At 48.0% G+C, this 15,389-nt stretch overlaps 1 protein-coding gene across 3 annotated transcripts in view; it reads right to left on the reverse strand.

Moving 5' to 3' along the window:
* The window catches only part of Pbx4 (PBX homeobox 4), a 40,182-nt gene that overhangs the window by 10,892 nt on the left and 13,901 nt on the right, over window positions 1-15,389 (reverse strand). The window contains exon 2 of one of the 3 annotated variants that reach the window (XM_085844290.1): window positions 1,341-1,414. In XM_085844290.1, coding sequence (XP_085700416.1) covers window positions 1,341-1,414 — 74 coding nt within the window. Of the gene's footprint in view, window positions 1-1,340; window positions 1,415-15,389 lie in introns of those variants that run through there. The other 2 variants (XM_085844293.1, XM_085844291.1) reach the window with 2 other exon arrangements.

Here is a 15,389-nt window from a genome sequence, read left to right on the forward strand (position 1 = left end):
CCTGGCATCGTTAGCACTGATTACAGTGGCTAAAAGGGCATATCCGTGTATCTGTCAGACACACAACATGTGATACACAACATGTGGTCTGTGCACACAGAGGAGCACGGCGGGGACGCAGTCAGTGGATCCCTTGTCTAAGGCCTGAGTCCTGCATTCACCAGGTTTGCATAAGCTTGTTGCAGGGATGCACTCCTGGCATCCGTGCACTAGGAGGCAGAGGCAGGAGGACTGAGAGTTCAAGGCCAGCCTCAACTACATAAGCTTGAGACTAGCCTGGGATAAGACTCTGTCTCAAACAAAACAAAAAGCACACAGTAGAAAACCATTGGGCCTCTCAGTCATGACAAAATTATATAAGCTACAACAGATATGTTGAAGCCTTTCCCCTCCTTGAAACAGACAGGTGCAAGAGCACCAGCAATCTGCAGTCCCCCTCTCAGGAAGCGCCTGGAGCCATAAACTGATGGAAGCTGATATCATCTCTCAGGCTTAGGAGGCAGGAGGTCCATGTTTTTTGTTTGTTTGTTTGTTTGTTTGTTTTTTGAGATGGGTTTCTCTGTGTAGCCCTGGCTGTCCTGGAACTCACTCTGTAGACCAGGCTGGCCTTGAACTCAGAAATCTGCCTGCCTCTGCCTCCCAAGTGCTGGGATAAAAGGCGTGAGTCACTGGTCCTGCCTTTGCCTTTACTTAATGGTCTTTTCTTTTCTTTTTTCTTTTTTCCTTTCTTTCTTTCTTTCTTTCTTTCTTTCTTTCTTTCTTTCTTTCTTTCTTTCTTTCTTTCTTTCCCTCTCTCTCTCTTTCTTTCTTCCTTCCTTTCTTTCTTTCTTTCTTTTTTTGTTTTTTGAGACAGGGTTTCTCTGTGTAGCCCTGGCTGTCCTGGAACTCACTCTGTAGACCAGGCTGGCCTCGAACTCAGAAATCTGCCTGCCTCTGCCTCCCAAGTGCTGGGAGTGCCCTCTTTTTCATTTAACTTGTTTTACTATACTTCTTTATTTGTGAGATGGGGCATGTGCCATGAAACATGTGTGGAGGTCAGAGGATACCTTGCTAGAGTCAATTCTCTTCTTCCACCATGTGGGTCCTAGGGATGGAACTCAGGTCACCCATCCATCAGGTGGTAAGTGCCTTTATCCACTGAGCTATCCAGCCAGCCGCCCACCCCATATGTGCAGAGGCTGAAGAATTCCATGGGGATAACCCTGAATTCTTGAGCTAGAATAAAATTCAATTTTTTTGAATTTTGAAAGCTGGCAGAACCATGTGCTGTCAGAGAGCTGTGAAGAGGCCACAAGTGCAGCCCACAAGAGGCCAGAGCAGACAGTCTTAGAGGTGCCTACCAGTCTTCCCCTTGATCTCGCAGAGCACACTGAAGAGAGCAGACTTCATCCGATGGCAGTTCAGGGCATGCTTTCTGAAAGAGGCAGCAAAGGTATGGTGAGAATGTTAGCTCATCAAGGGAGCAGGGCCTCCTTCCCAAGAAACCAGGCCTACCAGCCAATCTGACACAGGTGCCACACCCCATGAAGACATGACACATTGCTTGGATTCATGCAAACTGGAATGCTGAACTTTGATTATCAACTTGACTGGACCAAGAAATGTTAGGAGCTGGGCGTGGTGGCGCACTCCTTTGATCCCAGCACTCGGGAGGCAGAGGCAAGCGGATTTCTGAGTTCGAGGCCAGCCTGGTCTACAAAGTGAGTTCCAGGACAGCCAGGACTATACAGAGAGAGAAACCCTGTCTCGAAAAACTAAAAAAAAAAAGAAAAGAAAAGAAATGTTAGGAGCTGGGCATGGTGGCATGAGGTTTTAATCCTAGCGCTCTGGAGGCAAAGACTCCAGATATCCTAGTTCACAGCTACCTAGTCTACCTAGAGTTCCAAGGTAGCCAGGGCTACAACAGTAAGGCTGTCTCAACAACATCAGAAATGTTCGGCATAGCCGGGCATGGTGGCGCACGCCTTTGATCCCAGCACTCGGGAGGCAGAGGCAGGTGGATTTCTGAGTTCGAGGCCAGCCTGGTCTACAAAGTGAGTTCCAGGACAGCCAGGACTATACAGAGAGAGAAACCCTGTCTCGAAAAACTAAAAAAAAAGAAAAGAAAAGAAATGTTGGGCATAGTTTTCTGTAAGTTTGAGGCCAGCATGGTCACATAATAAGTCCAGGCAAGCCAGGCTGTGAGGCAAACCGTAAAGAAATACCCATGGTAAACACGTGTCACACTAGCACTGAAGAGTGAGGAGGAAGACCAAGGAGTTCAAGGCCAGTTGCAGCTATACAGTAAGATTTGAGTTTGAGGCTAGCCTGAGTTACAGGAGATCTCACCCCAAACAAAACAAAGACTCCACAGGCAACAGGAAACAGAGAGGTCTCAGCAGTGCAAACACAACTGCTTCAGTCCCAACCTTAGAAACCGAGCCTGCAGGCTGTCCTCTGTCCTCTGCACATGGGCTGTGACATGCTCACGTCTGTGTTTACACCCAGAGAGAAGAAAAATTAAACAAACAAACAAAAACCACAAAAGGGGCTGGTGAGAAGGCTCACTGGGTCCAAGTGCCTGACCTGAGTTCAATCCCTAACCTCACACAGTGGCAAAATTATCACGAGCTATCCTCTGACCTTCACGGGAGTGACCACCCAACTACACCCACACAAAATAAATGTCATTTAAAAATGCATCTTAAAAAAACATGCTGGGCGTGGTGGCACATGCCTTTAATCCCAGCACTCGGGAGGCAGAGACAGGCGGATTTCTGAGTTCGAGGCCAGCCTGGTCTACAGAGTGAGTTCCAGGACAGCCAGGACTACACAGAGAAACCCTGTCTTGAAAACAAAACAAAACACGAAAAAGGAAACAAACAAACAAAAAAAAAAACAAATAACAAGAGCAAAACAGGAATAATCCAGGGATAGAGCAGCTGGCTGGGTTGCTTCTGTGACACCATTTCCAGAGGTGATCTGATCCCATCACAAAGCCTCCAGTGAGTACCTCTCCTGACTGTCGGGGTGAGGGTGGGGGGTGTAGGCAGATGTGACTGGCTGGAGGAAGGCCTGGGGGCCAAGCCCGTGGTGCTACTTGCCAAGTAGACACCCTTTAGGCCTCTCACACAGCCTCCTGCTGTCATGTCCTCTGTCATGGCAGCAGGCACTTCTGAGCCCAGGATGTCTTTCCAACCTTTAGCTGCTTCCATCAGACACTGTCTCCGATGCGTTGAGAAAGTAACTAACACACTGTTGGCCCTGCTAGATCCAAGGCTTGGCTCCATGCTTCCCAGTAACCAGGGAGGACAAAGGTGTGGCAGAGTGGGAAGGCGCCTAGCTAGCATGCTCCTGGCCCTGCCTCCCATTGCCAGCAAACAAACTAACCAAAGTCATTTTCATTAGGGATGGAAAACAAAAAGAGTTTGGTCACTAAATGGTTGTACAGGCTTCTTCCCCTTTGTCATAATTTTTTTCTTTTTCTTTTTTTGTTTTGTTTTGTTTTTTTTGGTTTTTCAAGACAGGGTTTCTCTGTATAGCCCTGGCTGTCCTGGAACTTACTTTGTAGACCAGGCTGGCCTTGAACTCAGAAATCTGCCTGCCTCTGCCTCCCGAGTGCTGGGATTAAAGGCGTGTGCCACCATTCTTTTTTTGTTTTTATATGTGTGCTTTTGCCTGCATGTATCCCTGTGTATCCCAGGTATGCCCAGTGCCCATGGAGACTAGCAGGTGTTGGATTCATTGCAATTGAATTTCAGATGGTTGTGAGCCACCATGTGGGCACTGGAAATTAAACCTGAGTCCTCTGGAAGAGCAGCCAGTGCTCGTCATAAAAAGGGGCCATCGCTCCAGCTCTATGTCAGTGTCTTTTAAATAACATTATAGTATAATAAACAGTATATAGCACAAGTAGTACTGGTACAATAACTATTTACAGGGCAGGAGAGATGGCTCAGGGGGAACAGCTCTTGCCATCAAGCCTAAAAACAGGAATTCGATACCTAGAACCCACAGTGGAAGGAGAGAACTGACTCCTGAATGTTGTGCTCTGATCACACTCACGGCGGCAGGCATTCGCACACACACACGCACACACTGATGTCACTTAAAAATGAACAACAACAAAAAATTGCTTACAAAACACCTGGACAGCTTCAGGTGTTCTGAGTCACAGTGTCCTTGAGGACATCACAGGTTCCACACAGATGTCACACAGCTCGTAAGCAACCTGACACCTGTGCTTTCCCCCTCTGCAGCAGAGTGGGCAGTCAGTGCTGGAACCAGTTCTTGTTGGACATTGAAGGATGCTTCACAAATACAACAGCTCCCTTTACACAGAGAAACTCACATGCTGCCAACAGCTCATCCAGAAGCCAGCTTCAGAGCTGGAGCGTTGACTCAGGGCACTTTTTTGCTCTTGCAAAGGACCTGGGTTTGATTTTCCACTTCCCAAGTGGAGGTTCAGCAATCCCTCAGGCATTTGTGTGGGGCAAGACACTCACACACAGAATGATAAAATAAACCTAAAAATGTGTTGAAGAGGAGGACGACAGCAGCAACCTCAAGGTCAGAAGCAACACTCACCCTCCTGGGCACAGGCATGCACATAAGGCCCACTTCCCGCAGCCCCTGGATGTCCTTCTAGTGTCACCTGGGGCTCATGTAAGCACACCAGGCATTCTCACCCACGGAGCCGAGCCATCTCCCCAACCCGCATTCCCTCTCCTGAAGCCTCCCGGTCTCTGGTGCAGCCCATGCTCACTACTGCTGGCCCCTGCTCTCCTGTATCGAGCAACCATCAATCTGTCTGTCTGTCTGTGGATGCCCTTCCTGGGAACTTTTTACACAGGTAGAATTAGACAGCACATGGCCTCCTGATAACATGGACAATAGTCCATTCCTTGTCCTGGTTTGCCTAGTATTTTATCCTGTGAGCAGAGGACAGCTTGCTCATTCACCCATTCCCATATCTGTTTTTAGGAACTGCTTCTCTTTGTGTGAGTCTGTGAGTAGAAGTGTGTGTGTGTGTGTGTGTGTGTGTGAGAGAGAGAGAGAGAGAGAGAGAGAGAGAGAGAGAGAGAGAGAGACAGAGACAGAGAGAGAGAGAGAGGCATATTGAGCACTGCTGTGCAAAGGTCAGAGGAAGGTCGGGTATCTAGTGCCATCTTATTCCTTTGAGGCAGGCTCTCTCTCTCCCAGAACCTGGGGTGTGTGTGTTCCCAGCTCACCCCCCTCCTTAGGGTGGTGGCCATCAAGCCCCAACAATGCCCTTGTTTTCAGCCCCACAGTGCGAGGATTGCCGATGTGTATGAGACCAGCTCTTCTTCCTTAACCCTCTGGCCTTGCCCAATTGCCCACCCTTTTCTCAGGCTGGCCTCTTGTAGTCCAGGCTGGCCTCAAACTCTAAGTGTAGCTGAAAATGACACTGAGTTTCTGGTTTTTGTTGTTGTTGTTTCGAGACAGGGTTTCTCTGTGTAGCCCTGGCTGTCCTGGAACTCACTCTGTAGACCAGGCTGGCCTCAAACTCAGAAATCCGCCTGCCTCTGCCTCCCGAGTGCTGGGATTAAAGGCGTGTGCCACCACTGCCCGGCGACACTGAGTTTCTGATCCCTCCTGCCTCTACCCCCTGAATTCTGGAATCTCATGTCTGTGCTACCACACCTGTTACACACACCTCTTAATGTTCTCTGTGTTACCACACCTCTTAATGTTCAGCTCCCCCGACCTCAGATACGGTCTCATGTATAAGCTGGCTTTTAACAAGAATGACTTTGCATTCCCGATCTTCCTGCCTCTACTTCTTGCATCCTGGGGTGACAGGTGTGCACTGCACACGGTTTGTGAGGTGGCGGGTGCATGCCAGGTTAAGCATTCTACACATGAGCTGCCTGGCCCCCATTCATCTCTTGATAGAGTTGCTTTGTTTCCGTTTTGGGATATTACACACAATGCTCTTATGAACACATGCTGGAGGAGAGCTGCTGACCACGGCAAGTCCATGGTTAAGGTCATTGCAGTTTTGGTTTTTTTTTTTAAAGATTTATTTATTATTATATGTAAGTACACTGTGGCTGTCTTCAGACACTCCAGAAGAGGGCATCAGATCTCATTACAGATGGTTGTGAGCCACCATGTGGATGCTGGGATTTGAACTCAGGACCTTCAGAAGAGCAGTCAGTGCTCTTAACCACTGAGCTAACTCTCCAGCCCATTTTTTAGTTTCTTGAGACAGAGTTTCTCTGTGTAGCCCTGGTTATCCTGGAATTCACTCTGTAGACAAAGCTGACTTCCAACTCAGAATATTTTTTGGTTTTCTGAAGCAGGGTCATATTGTGTAGCCGGGGCTGGTCTAGAGCTCCATATATAGACCAAGCTCGGCCTTGAATGCACAGAGATCTACCTGCTTCTACCTTGTGAATGCCAGGGTTAGATGTGTGCCCGTCCAAGCCTGGTTTAACTTTACTCTTTACATTTTATTTTTTATGTGTGAGCATTTTGTCCGCAGTCGTATCTGTGTACCATGTGTGCAGTGCCCGAGAATGCCAAAAGAGGGCTTCAGATGCCGTGAGACTAGACTTAGGAAGCCTTGCCCCCATCCTGCCACCTTTCAGATGGCTTAATGTCTCTCTTACCACTGAGATGCAAGAACTGAGGTCAGTTTGGCTTGGGCCTCTCGGCTATGTGGCCATGATACACACATCTCTTCCTTTCTAAGGGGCTTTTTAACTTTCTGGATGAAGTTTTGTTCATTAACTTAAATTTTATTATTTTATGTGTATGGGTGTTTGGCCATCATGTATGTACGTGAAGCCTGAGTAGGCCAGAAGATGTTGTTTGTTAGATGCAATGTGTGCTGGGAACTGAACCTGGAAGAGCAGCTAGTTAGTGCTCTTAACCATGGAGCCATCTCTCCAGCCCCTACTTACTTATTTTATCACCATTAGTATATGTGTTTGTGTATGAGAGGAAAGTGTGGCTACATGTGTGGAGGTCAGAGGCCAGATTTCAATCTGTTTTAACTATTGTCAAGACAGCATCTGGCTGGTCTCTACCACTCAATCCTGCAACTAGGCCTCCGGGTGCTAGGATTACAACACACATACTCCCTTGCCTGGGTCCAGACCTTTCCTTTTAGATGAAATCTAATTGACCTATTTTGTTTTTTCAATTGGGGTTTAAGTATTATTCCTTTTGTTTGTTTGGTTTGGTTTTCTGCTGTCCTGGAACTCACTTTGTAGACAAGGCTGGCCTTGAACTCAGGGATCCTCCTACCTTTGCTGGGATTAAACGTGTGTCCCCAGCCAGGCCATGGTGGCACACGCCTTTAATCCCAGCACTTGGGAGGCAGAGGCAGGCGAATTTCTGAGTTCAAGGCCAGCCTGGTCTACAGAGTGAGTTCCAGGACAGCCTATACAGGACAGGACAGGCTATACAGAGAAACCCTGTCTCGAAAAACAAAAACAAAACAAAACAAAAAGTGTGTCCCCCATTTACAGTTAAATTTCAGTTCTAATAAATCATTGTCTAATTCCAGGGTAAGATGTGTATCAACATTTTCTTCTAAGTTGGCTGGGTGTTCTACAAGTTGGCTGGGTGTGGTGGCTCATGTCTCTAATTATGACATGCAGGTGAGTAAGGCAGATGCATCACTGTATGTCAGGAAAGCCCGAACTAAGATGATGTCACAGAGAATTAAATAGTACAAGGTAAGATCTTAGATAATTCATCACAGTTTTCATGTACATGTATGTGTGTGTGTGTGTGTGTGCGTGCGCATGCGTGTTGCAAGCAATTAAAGCCAGACTCTCAAATATGCTACACCAGTGCTCTACCGTGGATCTCCATCCCAGTGCAGTGTCCGAGCTGAGCACTGGTACAAGAAGAGACGGGGAACTAACTGGGCATTCTTTTGGCAACCTGATATAGGCTGCTGTCATCTGTCTTTTTTTTTTTTTTTTTGGTTTTTCAAGACAGGGTTTCTCTGTATAGCTCTGGCTGTCCTGGAACTCACTTTGTAGACCAGGCTGGCCTCGAACTCAGAAATCCGCCTGCCTCTGCCTCCCGAGTGCTGGGATTAAAGGCGTGCGCCACCACGCCCGGCTTGCTGCTGTCATCTGTGAAGGGGATCCTCAGTTGAGAAGATGCTTCTATCAGACTGACCTATAGGTAAAACTGTAAGGGCATTTTCTTGACTAATGACTGATGCGGGCCCTGCCCACTGTGGGCGGTGTCACCCCTGGCCAGGTGATGTGGGAGTGTATGAGAACACAGGTGAGTAAACCATGGGGAACAAGGCAGGAAGCAGCAGCCCTCCATGGCTCTACCTCAGCGCCTGCCCTGACTTCCATGACTGACAGAGCTATGACATAAACACTCCCCTTCCTAGGCTGCTTTTTGCTGTGGTGTTTATCATAGCAGTAGACACCCAGACACCCAGCGAGGACAGACCCAGTCTCCTTCTGCAGTGGGACTGACCAACTGCTAAGGAGTCCACCTTTTCCCCACCCAAAGTCTTGGTAGACCTGTCCAACACCACTCACCTCATAGCTCAGTCAGCAGAGCATGTACCTAGTGTGCAAGAAGCCTTAGGTTTGATCCCCAGCACCACACAAGCTAGGTGTGTGGGTGCACAGCTCTAATGCAGAATTTAGGGAGTAGAAGCAAGAGGATGGGAAATTCAAGGTCACCCTGGGATGCGGTGGTGAGATGGGGTCCTGGGTCAGTTTTGTTCTACTGGTCTGTTTGCCTGGCCTTAAGTGAGGTGTGTGTGTGTGTGTGTGTGTGTGTGTGTGTGTGTGTGTGTGTTGGAAAGCAACCCAAAACCCTCCTTGCACAGACTTGGCAGCTGCCTACACTGAGTTAATGGGGACCCTTTTTACTTATTATTTTCAGTTTGAGATAGCATCTTGCTAAACTGCCCAGGCTAGCCTTGAACTCAACTGTCTCAGCCTCCTCGGCCTCCTACCTGCTGGGGTTACAGGCACATACTACCACAGCCAGTCTGAAACACATTTTAAAAATTTATTTTGTGGGCTGAATGTGTTAGCCCACACCTGTAATCCCAGCACTCAGGAGGCAGAGGGACAGGGACAGGGGCAGGGGCAGAGGCAGGTGGATCTCTAAATTCAAGGCCAGCCTGGTCTTAGACACAATAGACCTTTAATTTGGAGAGTGAATCTGAAGGACCTTGGTGTAGGAGTGAAAACTTTAGGAATAAAGAAGACTACAAAGTAACCAGCACTGCCTGGATGCTGGGCCCTGAAGCAGTAACCACAGAGGCTTCAGCCGGTAGCAGGCGCAGCCCTTGAGCTCCTAGGCAGGGCCAATAGCTCCAGGCTGGAGCTGAACTAGCACAGGACTGAGTAATCACTGGCCAGCGGATGATACTTGAACACCGGGGAGTTGAGGAAATCTCCACAGGAAGAGATGGGGACCCAGGCTGGAGTTCAAGGACTTTGAAAGGTCACATGGGAGGCAGTGAAACCTAAAAGCCAAAGAGGGGGAGCAAAGGAAAAGCGTGCAGGTCAAGGGACCTCCCAGAGCACCAGGGTGACTCAGCCGAGGGTGGAGCACATAGCGTGGGGAGAGGGTGGAGGTGTGCAGGAAGCAGAAACAGCAGCTCTGCACTCAGCCATCTTGTCTTTTTTTTTTTTTGGTTTTTCGAGACAGGGTTTCTCTGTGTAGCCCTGGCTGTCCTGGCACTCACTTTGTAGACCAGGCTGGCCTCGAACTCAGAAATCCGCCTGCCTCTGCCTCCCGAGTGCTGTGTCTTGAAAGAAAGCAGCAGGAGCCAGCATGAGGTGTATAGGCAGCTTGGTTTCTACTCCGTTTTCAGAGTTTTGGCAGAGCTGGGATGAGCTACCTCCCAGACAGAGCAAACACCTGCCTTCCACAAGCACATGAGCTAATTCAAAATCCTCCCCAACAACTCACCTCACACAACACCCAGGCCTTCCCTGATCTCAGTCACCACGGGGCCAAATCCTAGACATCTAGAGACCTGCTATGACCCAGACCAGAGCAGCGTCCCTCCATCCAGCTCTCTCCCGGGAGGCTCAACCGGTCTGCCCAACCCAGCCAGTTCACTCTGGAGAAAGTCCTACCAAAGCTCTTGGCCTCTGCCTAGACAGACAGACGACAGACAGACAGACAGATAGACATAGGCACTGAGAAACCGATACACCCCTACTTTATGGGCATGGCCATGTGTGGCTCCCCCCTCTTGGGAGCAGTAAGCAAACTTTCCTTCAAAATCGCTTGCCTCCAGCCGGTCGTGGTGGCACATGCCTTTAATCCCAGCACTTGGGAGGCAGAGGCAGGCAGATTTCTGAGTTCGAGGACAGCCTGGTCTACAGAGTGAGTTCCAGGACAGCCAGGGCTACACAGAGAAACCCCGTCTCATAAAACAAACAAACAAAAAAAGGTGCTTGCTTCCATGCCTGTCAGCCTAACAAATCTGCTACAAATCCAATCAGGATGGAGGGAGAGAAGGGTTTCCCAGGTTAAGATACTGCACTACTCTTGCAGAGGACAGCACAAGCTTCCTTCCCATGTTGGGCAATACAACCACCTGGAACTCCAGCACCAGGAGATCCGACGCCCTCTTCTGGCCTTTGGGAACACTGCACTCACACTCCCATACATCCCACAGAGACAAGGCACACATATGCACATAAATACACACTAAATAAATGTTTCTATTTTTGGTGGTTTTGTTTGCTTTTGTTTTTTGAGACAGGGTTTCTCTGTGTAGCCCTGGCCATCCTGGATCTTGTTCTGTAGTCCAGGCTGGCCTCAAACTCAGAAATCTGCCTGCCTCTGCCTCCTGAGTGCTGGGATTAAAGGCTTGAGCCACCATTTGCAGCAAGATGTGTCTTATGTGTGTGTGCACTGGTGTTTTTTCTTGAGTGTATATCTATGTGAGGGTGTCAGATTCCCTGGAACCTCTACTTTATGGCCATGCCACATGGCTGCAGCACAGATAACTATGATCTGTATATAGTGCTGGGAAGTGAACTTGGGTCTTCTGAAAGAGCAAGACCGTCTCTCTAGCCCCACAATGGATTTTTTTTTTTTAAAGATTTATTTATTATATGTAAGTACACTGTAGCTGTCTTCAGACACTCCAGAAGAGGGCGCCAGATCTCGTTGCGGATGGTTGTGAGCCACCATGTGGTTGCTGGGATTTGAACTCTGGACCTTCGGAAGAGCAGTCGGGTGCTCTTACCCACTGAGCCATCTCACCAGCCCCCCCACAATGGATTTTAAAAAAATAAGTACTCTTAATTTTATGTGTATGACTGTTTTGCCTGTATATATGTATGTGTACCATGTCACATAGATGGTGCCCACAGAAGTCAGAAGAGGGCACTAGATTCCCTGGAACTGGAGTTATTGATGTTTTTGAGTCCCCATGTGGGTGCTGGGAATTGAACCTGGCTCTCTGCAAGAGCAACAAGTGCTCTCAACAGCTGAGTCACTTCTCCAGCCCATTCCCTTTTAAAACAGGGTCTCATATAGCCCAGCCTGGTCTTTAGTGCGCTCACTAGCTGAGTAGCTGAGGATGACTGTGAACAAGATAAAGGGCTAAGCCCAGACAAGCCTTCTGATAATGCAGGGACATTCCCGATGAGTCATGCCCCAGTCCCTCACTGGAAGACTCTGGGAAGGGCTCTCCTTGAGCCACACCCATCAGCCCTTCTCACTGGAGGAATTCTAAGCCTGTACTTATCACTGGCCCATGTCCCAAGCAGCTGCCTACAGATCGCCGAGCCAGTCTAGTGAAACAGCCTTTGAGTGAAGAGTTACCGGGAGGAATGACTTCATCCCTCACCATGACTTGGCAAACCCTAAGCTGAGCCACTGGCTTCACACTCTTACCTTGACTCAAAGCAAAGTGTCAAACCTGTGACTCGAAATGTGGCTGTCACGTTATCTCACAGTTCCCTGAGCTGAGGAAAGGCCAGGTGCCTTGCTTCAAGACAGCCACAGCAGAGAGCACTGGGTGGCATCTAAGAGCGAAGGGTTAAGGGTCAGGGACATTAGTCTCACAACTGCAGGGAACTGAACTGTCAATACCTACAAGGGTCTGAGGACGAGGTAGGGACTCTTTCTGTCCAGCTTGTGGGATCCTGAGCCCAGATTCTTGACACAACAAAACTCTGAGATCACAATGTATGGTCTATTTTAATTATTTCATTTTGGGGGAGCTAAAGAGACGGCTCAGAGGAAAGCACATTCATTACTTTTCCAGAGGACCCAGCATCCACAATGGCAGCTCACAACCTTTTTAACTCTAGTTGCAGGAGATCCAGTGTTTTCTTCTGGCCTCTTTGGGCACCAGACACACATGTGGCACATACACGCACACAGGCAAAACATCTATACACATTAAAGCAAAATAATATTTAAGGAGGTTTCATGATTTTGTTTTTGTTCGGGCATCTTTTTTTTTCCTGAAACTAATGGCGATTCTCTTGCCTCAGCATCCCAAGTGCTGGGGTAATAGGTGAGTGCCAGCACATCTGCCTATTAACCTATCTTTTTGTAGTACTGGGATGGAACCTAGGACCTTATGCTTGTTAGGCTAGAGCCACCCCCTTGCCTTGCACCCCACTACCATGCATGCAGATTTCAGCCACTGGTTCACATTAGACTTGTTCTACAGCACAGAAAGCTGATGCTTTTCAGCTGACTTCAGACCAGTGAGTCGACTGGGAGGGAGAAGAACGAACAGGGCTGATGCTAAGCCTTGCCGGCCTGGATGTCACCAGCTACCCCTAGTGGTGTGTGTCCTTACCTGCTGGAATCTCAGAGTCGGTCTCTCTCTCTCTCTGTCTCTGTCTCTCTCTCTGAATTTCTAGCCTGGAATTCCAAGTTCTCTGCCTTCAAGTGCTAGGATACCAGGTCTGGCATGGCCTTGGTGGGGACAGAATGACATGGTTCCTGTCCCTGGGACAGGGCCAGCAGACATGGGCCTCCAGGAGTGTCAAGGGCTATAGACATAAAGCTTGTTTATATAGTAATGTACATATTTTACATTCCTCCTTTAAGGAATGTCCTCCCTCTTACAGTTGCCTCCATGATAATCCGACAGAACAAGTCCAGGAGTCAAAGGCGTGGCTAATGTCTCAGCAAAATGGTAAATACTGGGACCTTCAGAACAGCCCTTAAAGCTATGGAAAAGAACTCTAAAAACATGAATTCGAAAAGATATAATTTCTCAGCTATGCAAAAAATAAGGATGAAATATGAATTATGAGGAGATTCACAAATCTAAAAGAACAGAAGCAGCTGCATTAATGAGCCAGCTTATCAGAAAGACAAAGGTGAAGCCGGGCGTGGTGGCGCATGCCTTTAATCCCAGCACTCGGGAGGCAGAGGCAGGCGGATTTCTGAGTTCGAGGCCAGCTTGGTCTACAAAGTGAGTTCCAGGACAGCCAGAGCTACACAGAGAAACCCTGTCTCGAAAAACCACAAAATGGGCTGGTGAGATGGCTCAGTGGGTAAGAGCACCCGACTGCTCTTCCGAAGGTCCAGAGTTCAAATCCCAGCAACCACATGGTGGCTCACAACCATCTGCAACGAGATCTGGCGCCCTCTTCTGGAGTGTCTAAAGACAGCTACAGTGTACTTACATATAATAAATAAATCTTTTAAAAAAAAAAAAAAAAAAAAAGAAAGACAAAGGTGGGCAGGTTCCTGAGTTCAAGGTCAGCCTGGGATAAAGTGCATCCAAGCCCAGGTGTGGTAGAAATTGGTAATTTCAGGACTGAGTCCCACCAAGATATCTTAACGGAGGCAGGCTGATTTCTGAATACTTTTGCAAAGTCAAAAGGAAATGTGTGCTTGCTGTCTTGGGAGAATTAGGGGCTGGGATCAAGGAATGCTAGTTCATAGGATAAACAAAAGGAAACCTGGAGTAAATGACTGGATTGATATGTAGAATAAGACTGGGCTAATGAGAGAGAGAGAGAGAGAGAGTGAGCAAGTATGCACCTGGAAAGCTATCTCCAGCAGAACAGAGGCTTGGACTCCCATCTGACCCTCCACACGTGGCATTTTCTAATTGTCATCTCTATTTAATCTTACCAGCTCTTTCATAAAACCTAACTATGAACAATTAGCCGATTTCAGTTTGTTTTGCAACATTGTTACACTTGACAAGGCCTGCTAAGGGATTGCTGGTCATTCAGAGGCAAGAACTCTGCACATATCTCTAAATTCAGACTCCCAGTGACTTAAAATTGGACCTCCCCAACAAAAGCAAGCTGCCACATAATTGCTTAGAATTGTTTGGAAATTACAGGTAAAAATCAGGAGCTGTGATCTACAGTTGGTAGAACAGGGCTTACGTTTGATGGAGAATGTTCCTCGGTCCTGCTGTAACCTGCATGTGGCAGCCTTGTCATAATGATGTCTCAGGGACACTGAGGAAGTTAGGGCTGCCGGGGACAGAGCACCAAGCTTCATTTCTCACCATTGTTCTATGTGAGGCTAAGTAGTTTGGATATATAATTTTAGAACTTGTTTTGTTTTGTTCTTTTGGAGACAGGGTTTCTCTGTGTCGTCCTGGCTGTCCTGGAACTCATTTTGAAGACCAGGCTGCCCTTGAACTGACAGAGACCCACCTGCCTCGGCCTCCTGAGTGCTGAGATTAAAGGTATGTGTCACTACACCTGGCTTTATACCTGGGTTTTTTAATGGCAGCTCCGCAGTAGTTTGGAAAGGATTCTCATGGGAACACTTTCCTTTCCTAGTCTTTCACTGGGAAGTGAGGCAGGAGGGTCTAGAGTCCTATTGTGTATATTTGTGTCTAAGACATTTCAGTGCAGGGGTGAACCAGGACCCTCCACAGTTACCTACACATAGCATATATACACATAAATAAAAAGAAATGCATTTATACCCTAGGCATGGCTACATAGCCCAGGGCTAAAGGTCAAAGGAGGGCAGACTGGGAGCTCACTGGCCATTCAGTGGAACCAAAATGGCCAACTTCAGGTTCAGTGAGGACCCCATCTACAAGGAATCCAGTAGAGAATGTCTTCCTCTGGCCTACACATACACATGCGTGTGTGCCTCAAAAAATGTTTTCTGCTCTCATTTAGCAACTTCAGCTGAACAGCAGCTGAGGTGGAGATCTCCCCCAGTTGATTTCCTTTTCTTTTTTTTTTTTTTTTTTTGGTTTTTCGAGACAGGGTTTCTCTGTGTAGCCCTGGCTGTCCTGGAACTCACTTTGTGGACCAGGCTGGCCTCGAACTCAGAGATCCACCAGCCTCTGCCTCCCGAGTGCTGGGATTAAAGGCATGCGCCACCATGCCCGGCCTGATTTCCTTTTCTGAAGTGGGTTCATGCATGCTTATGTGCATGCAGCCTGCACTGCGGGCTTACTGCTTTTTGTTGTT

This window comes from Mus caroli, unplaced genomic scaffold (assembly GCF_978045245.1).
Source record: "Mus caroli unplaced genomic scaffold, Mus_caroli_1 scaffold_10, whole genome shotgun sequence".
Classification (NCBI taxonomy): domain Eukaryota; kingdom Metazoa; phylum Chordata; class Mammalia; order Rodentia; family Muridae; genus Mus; species Mus caroli.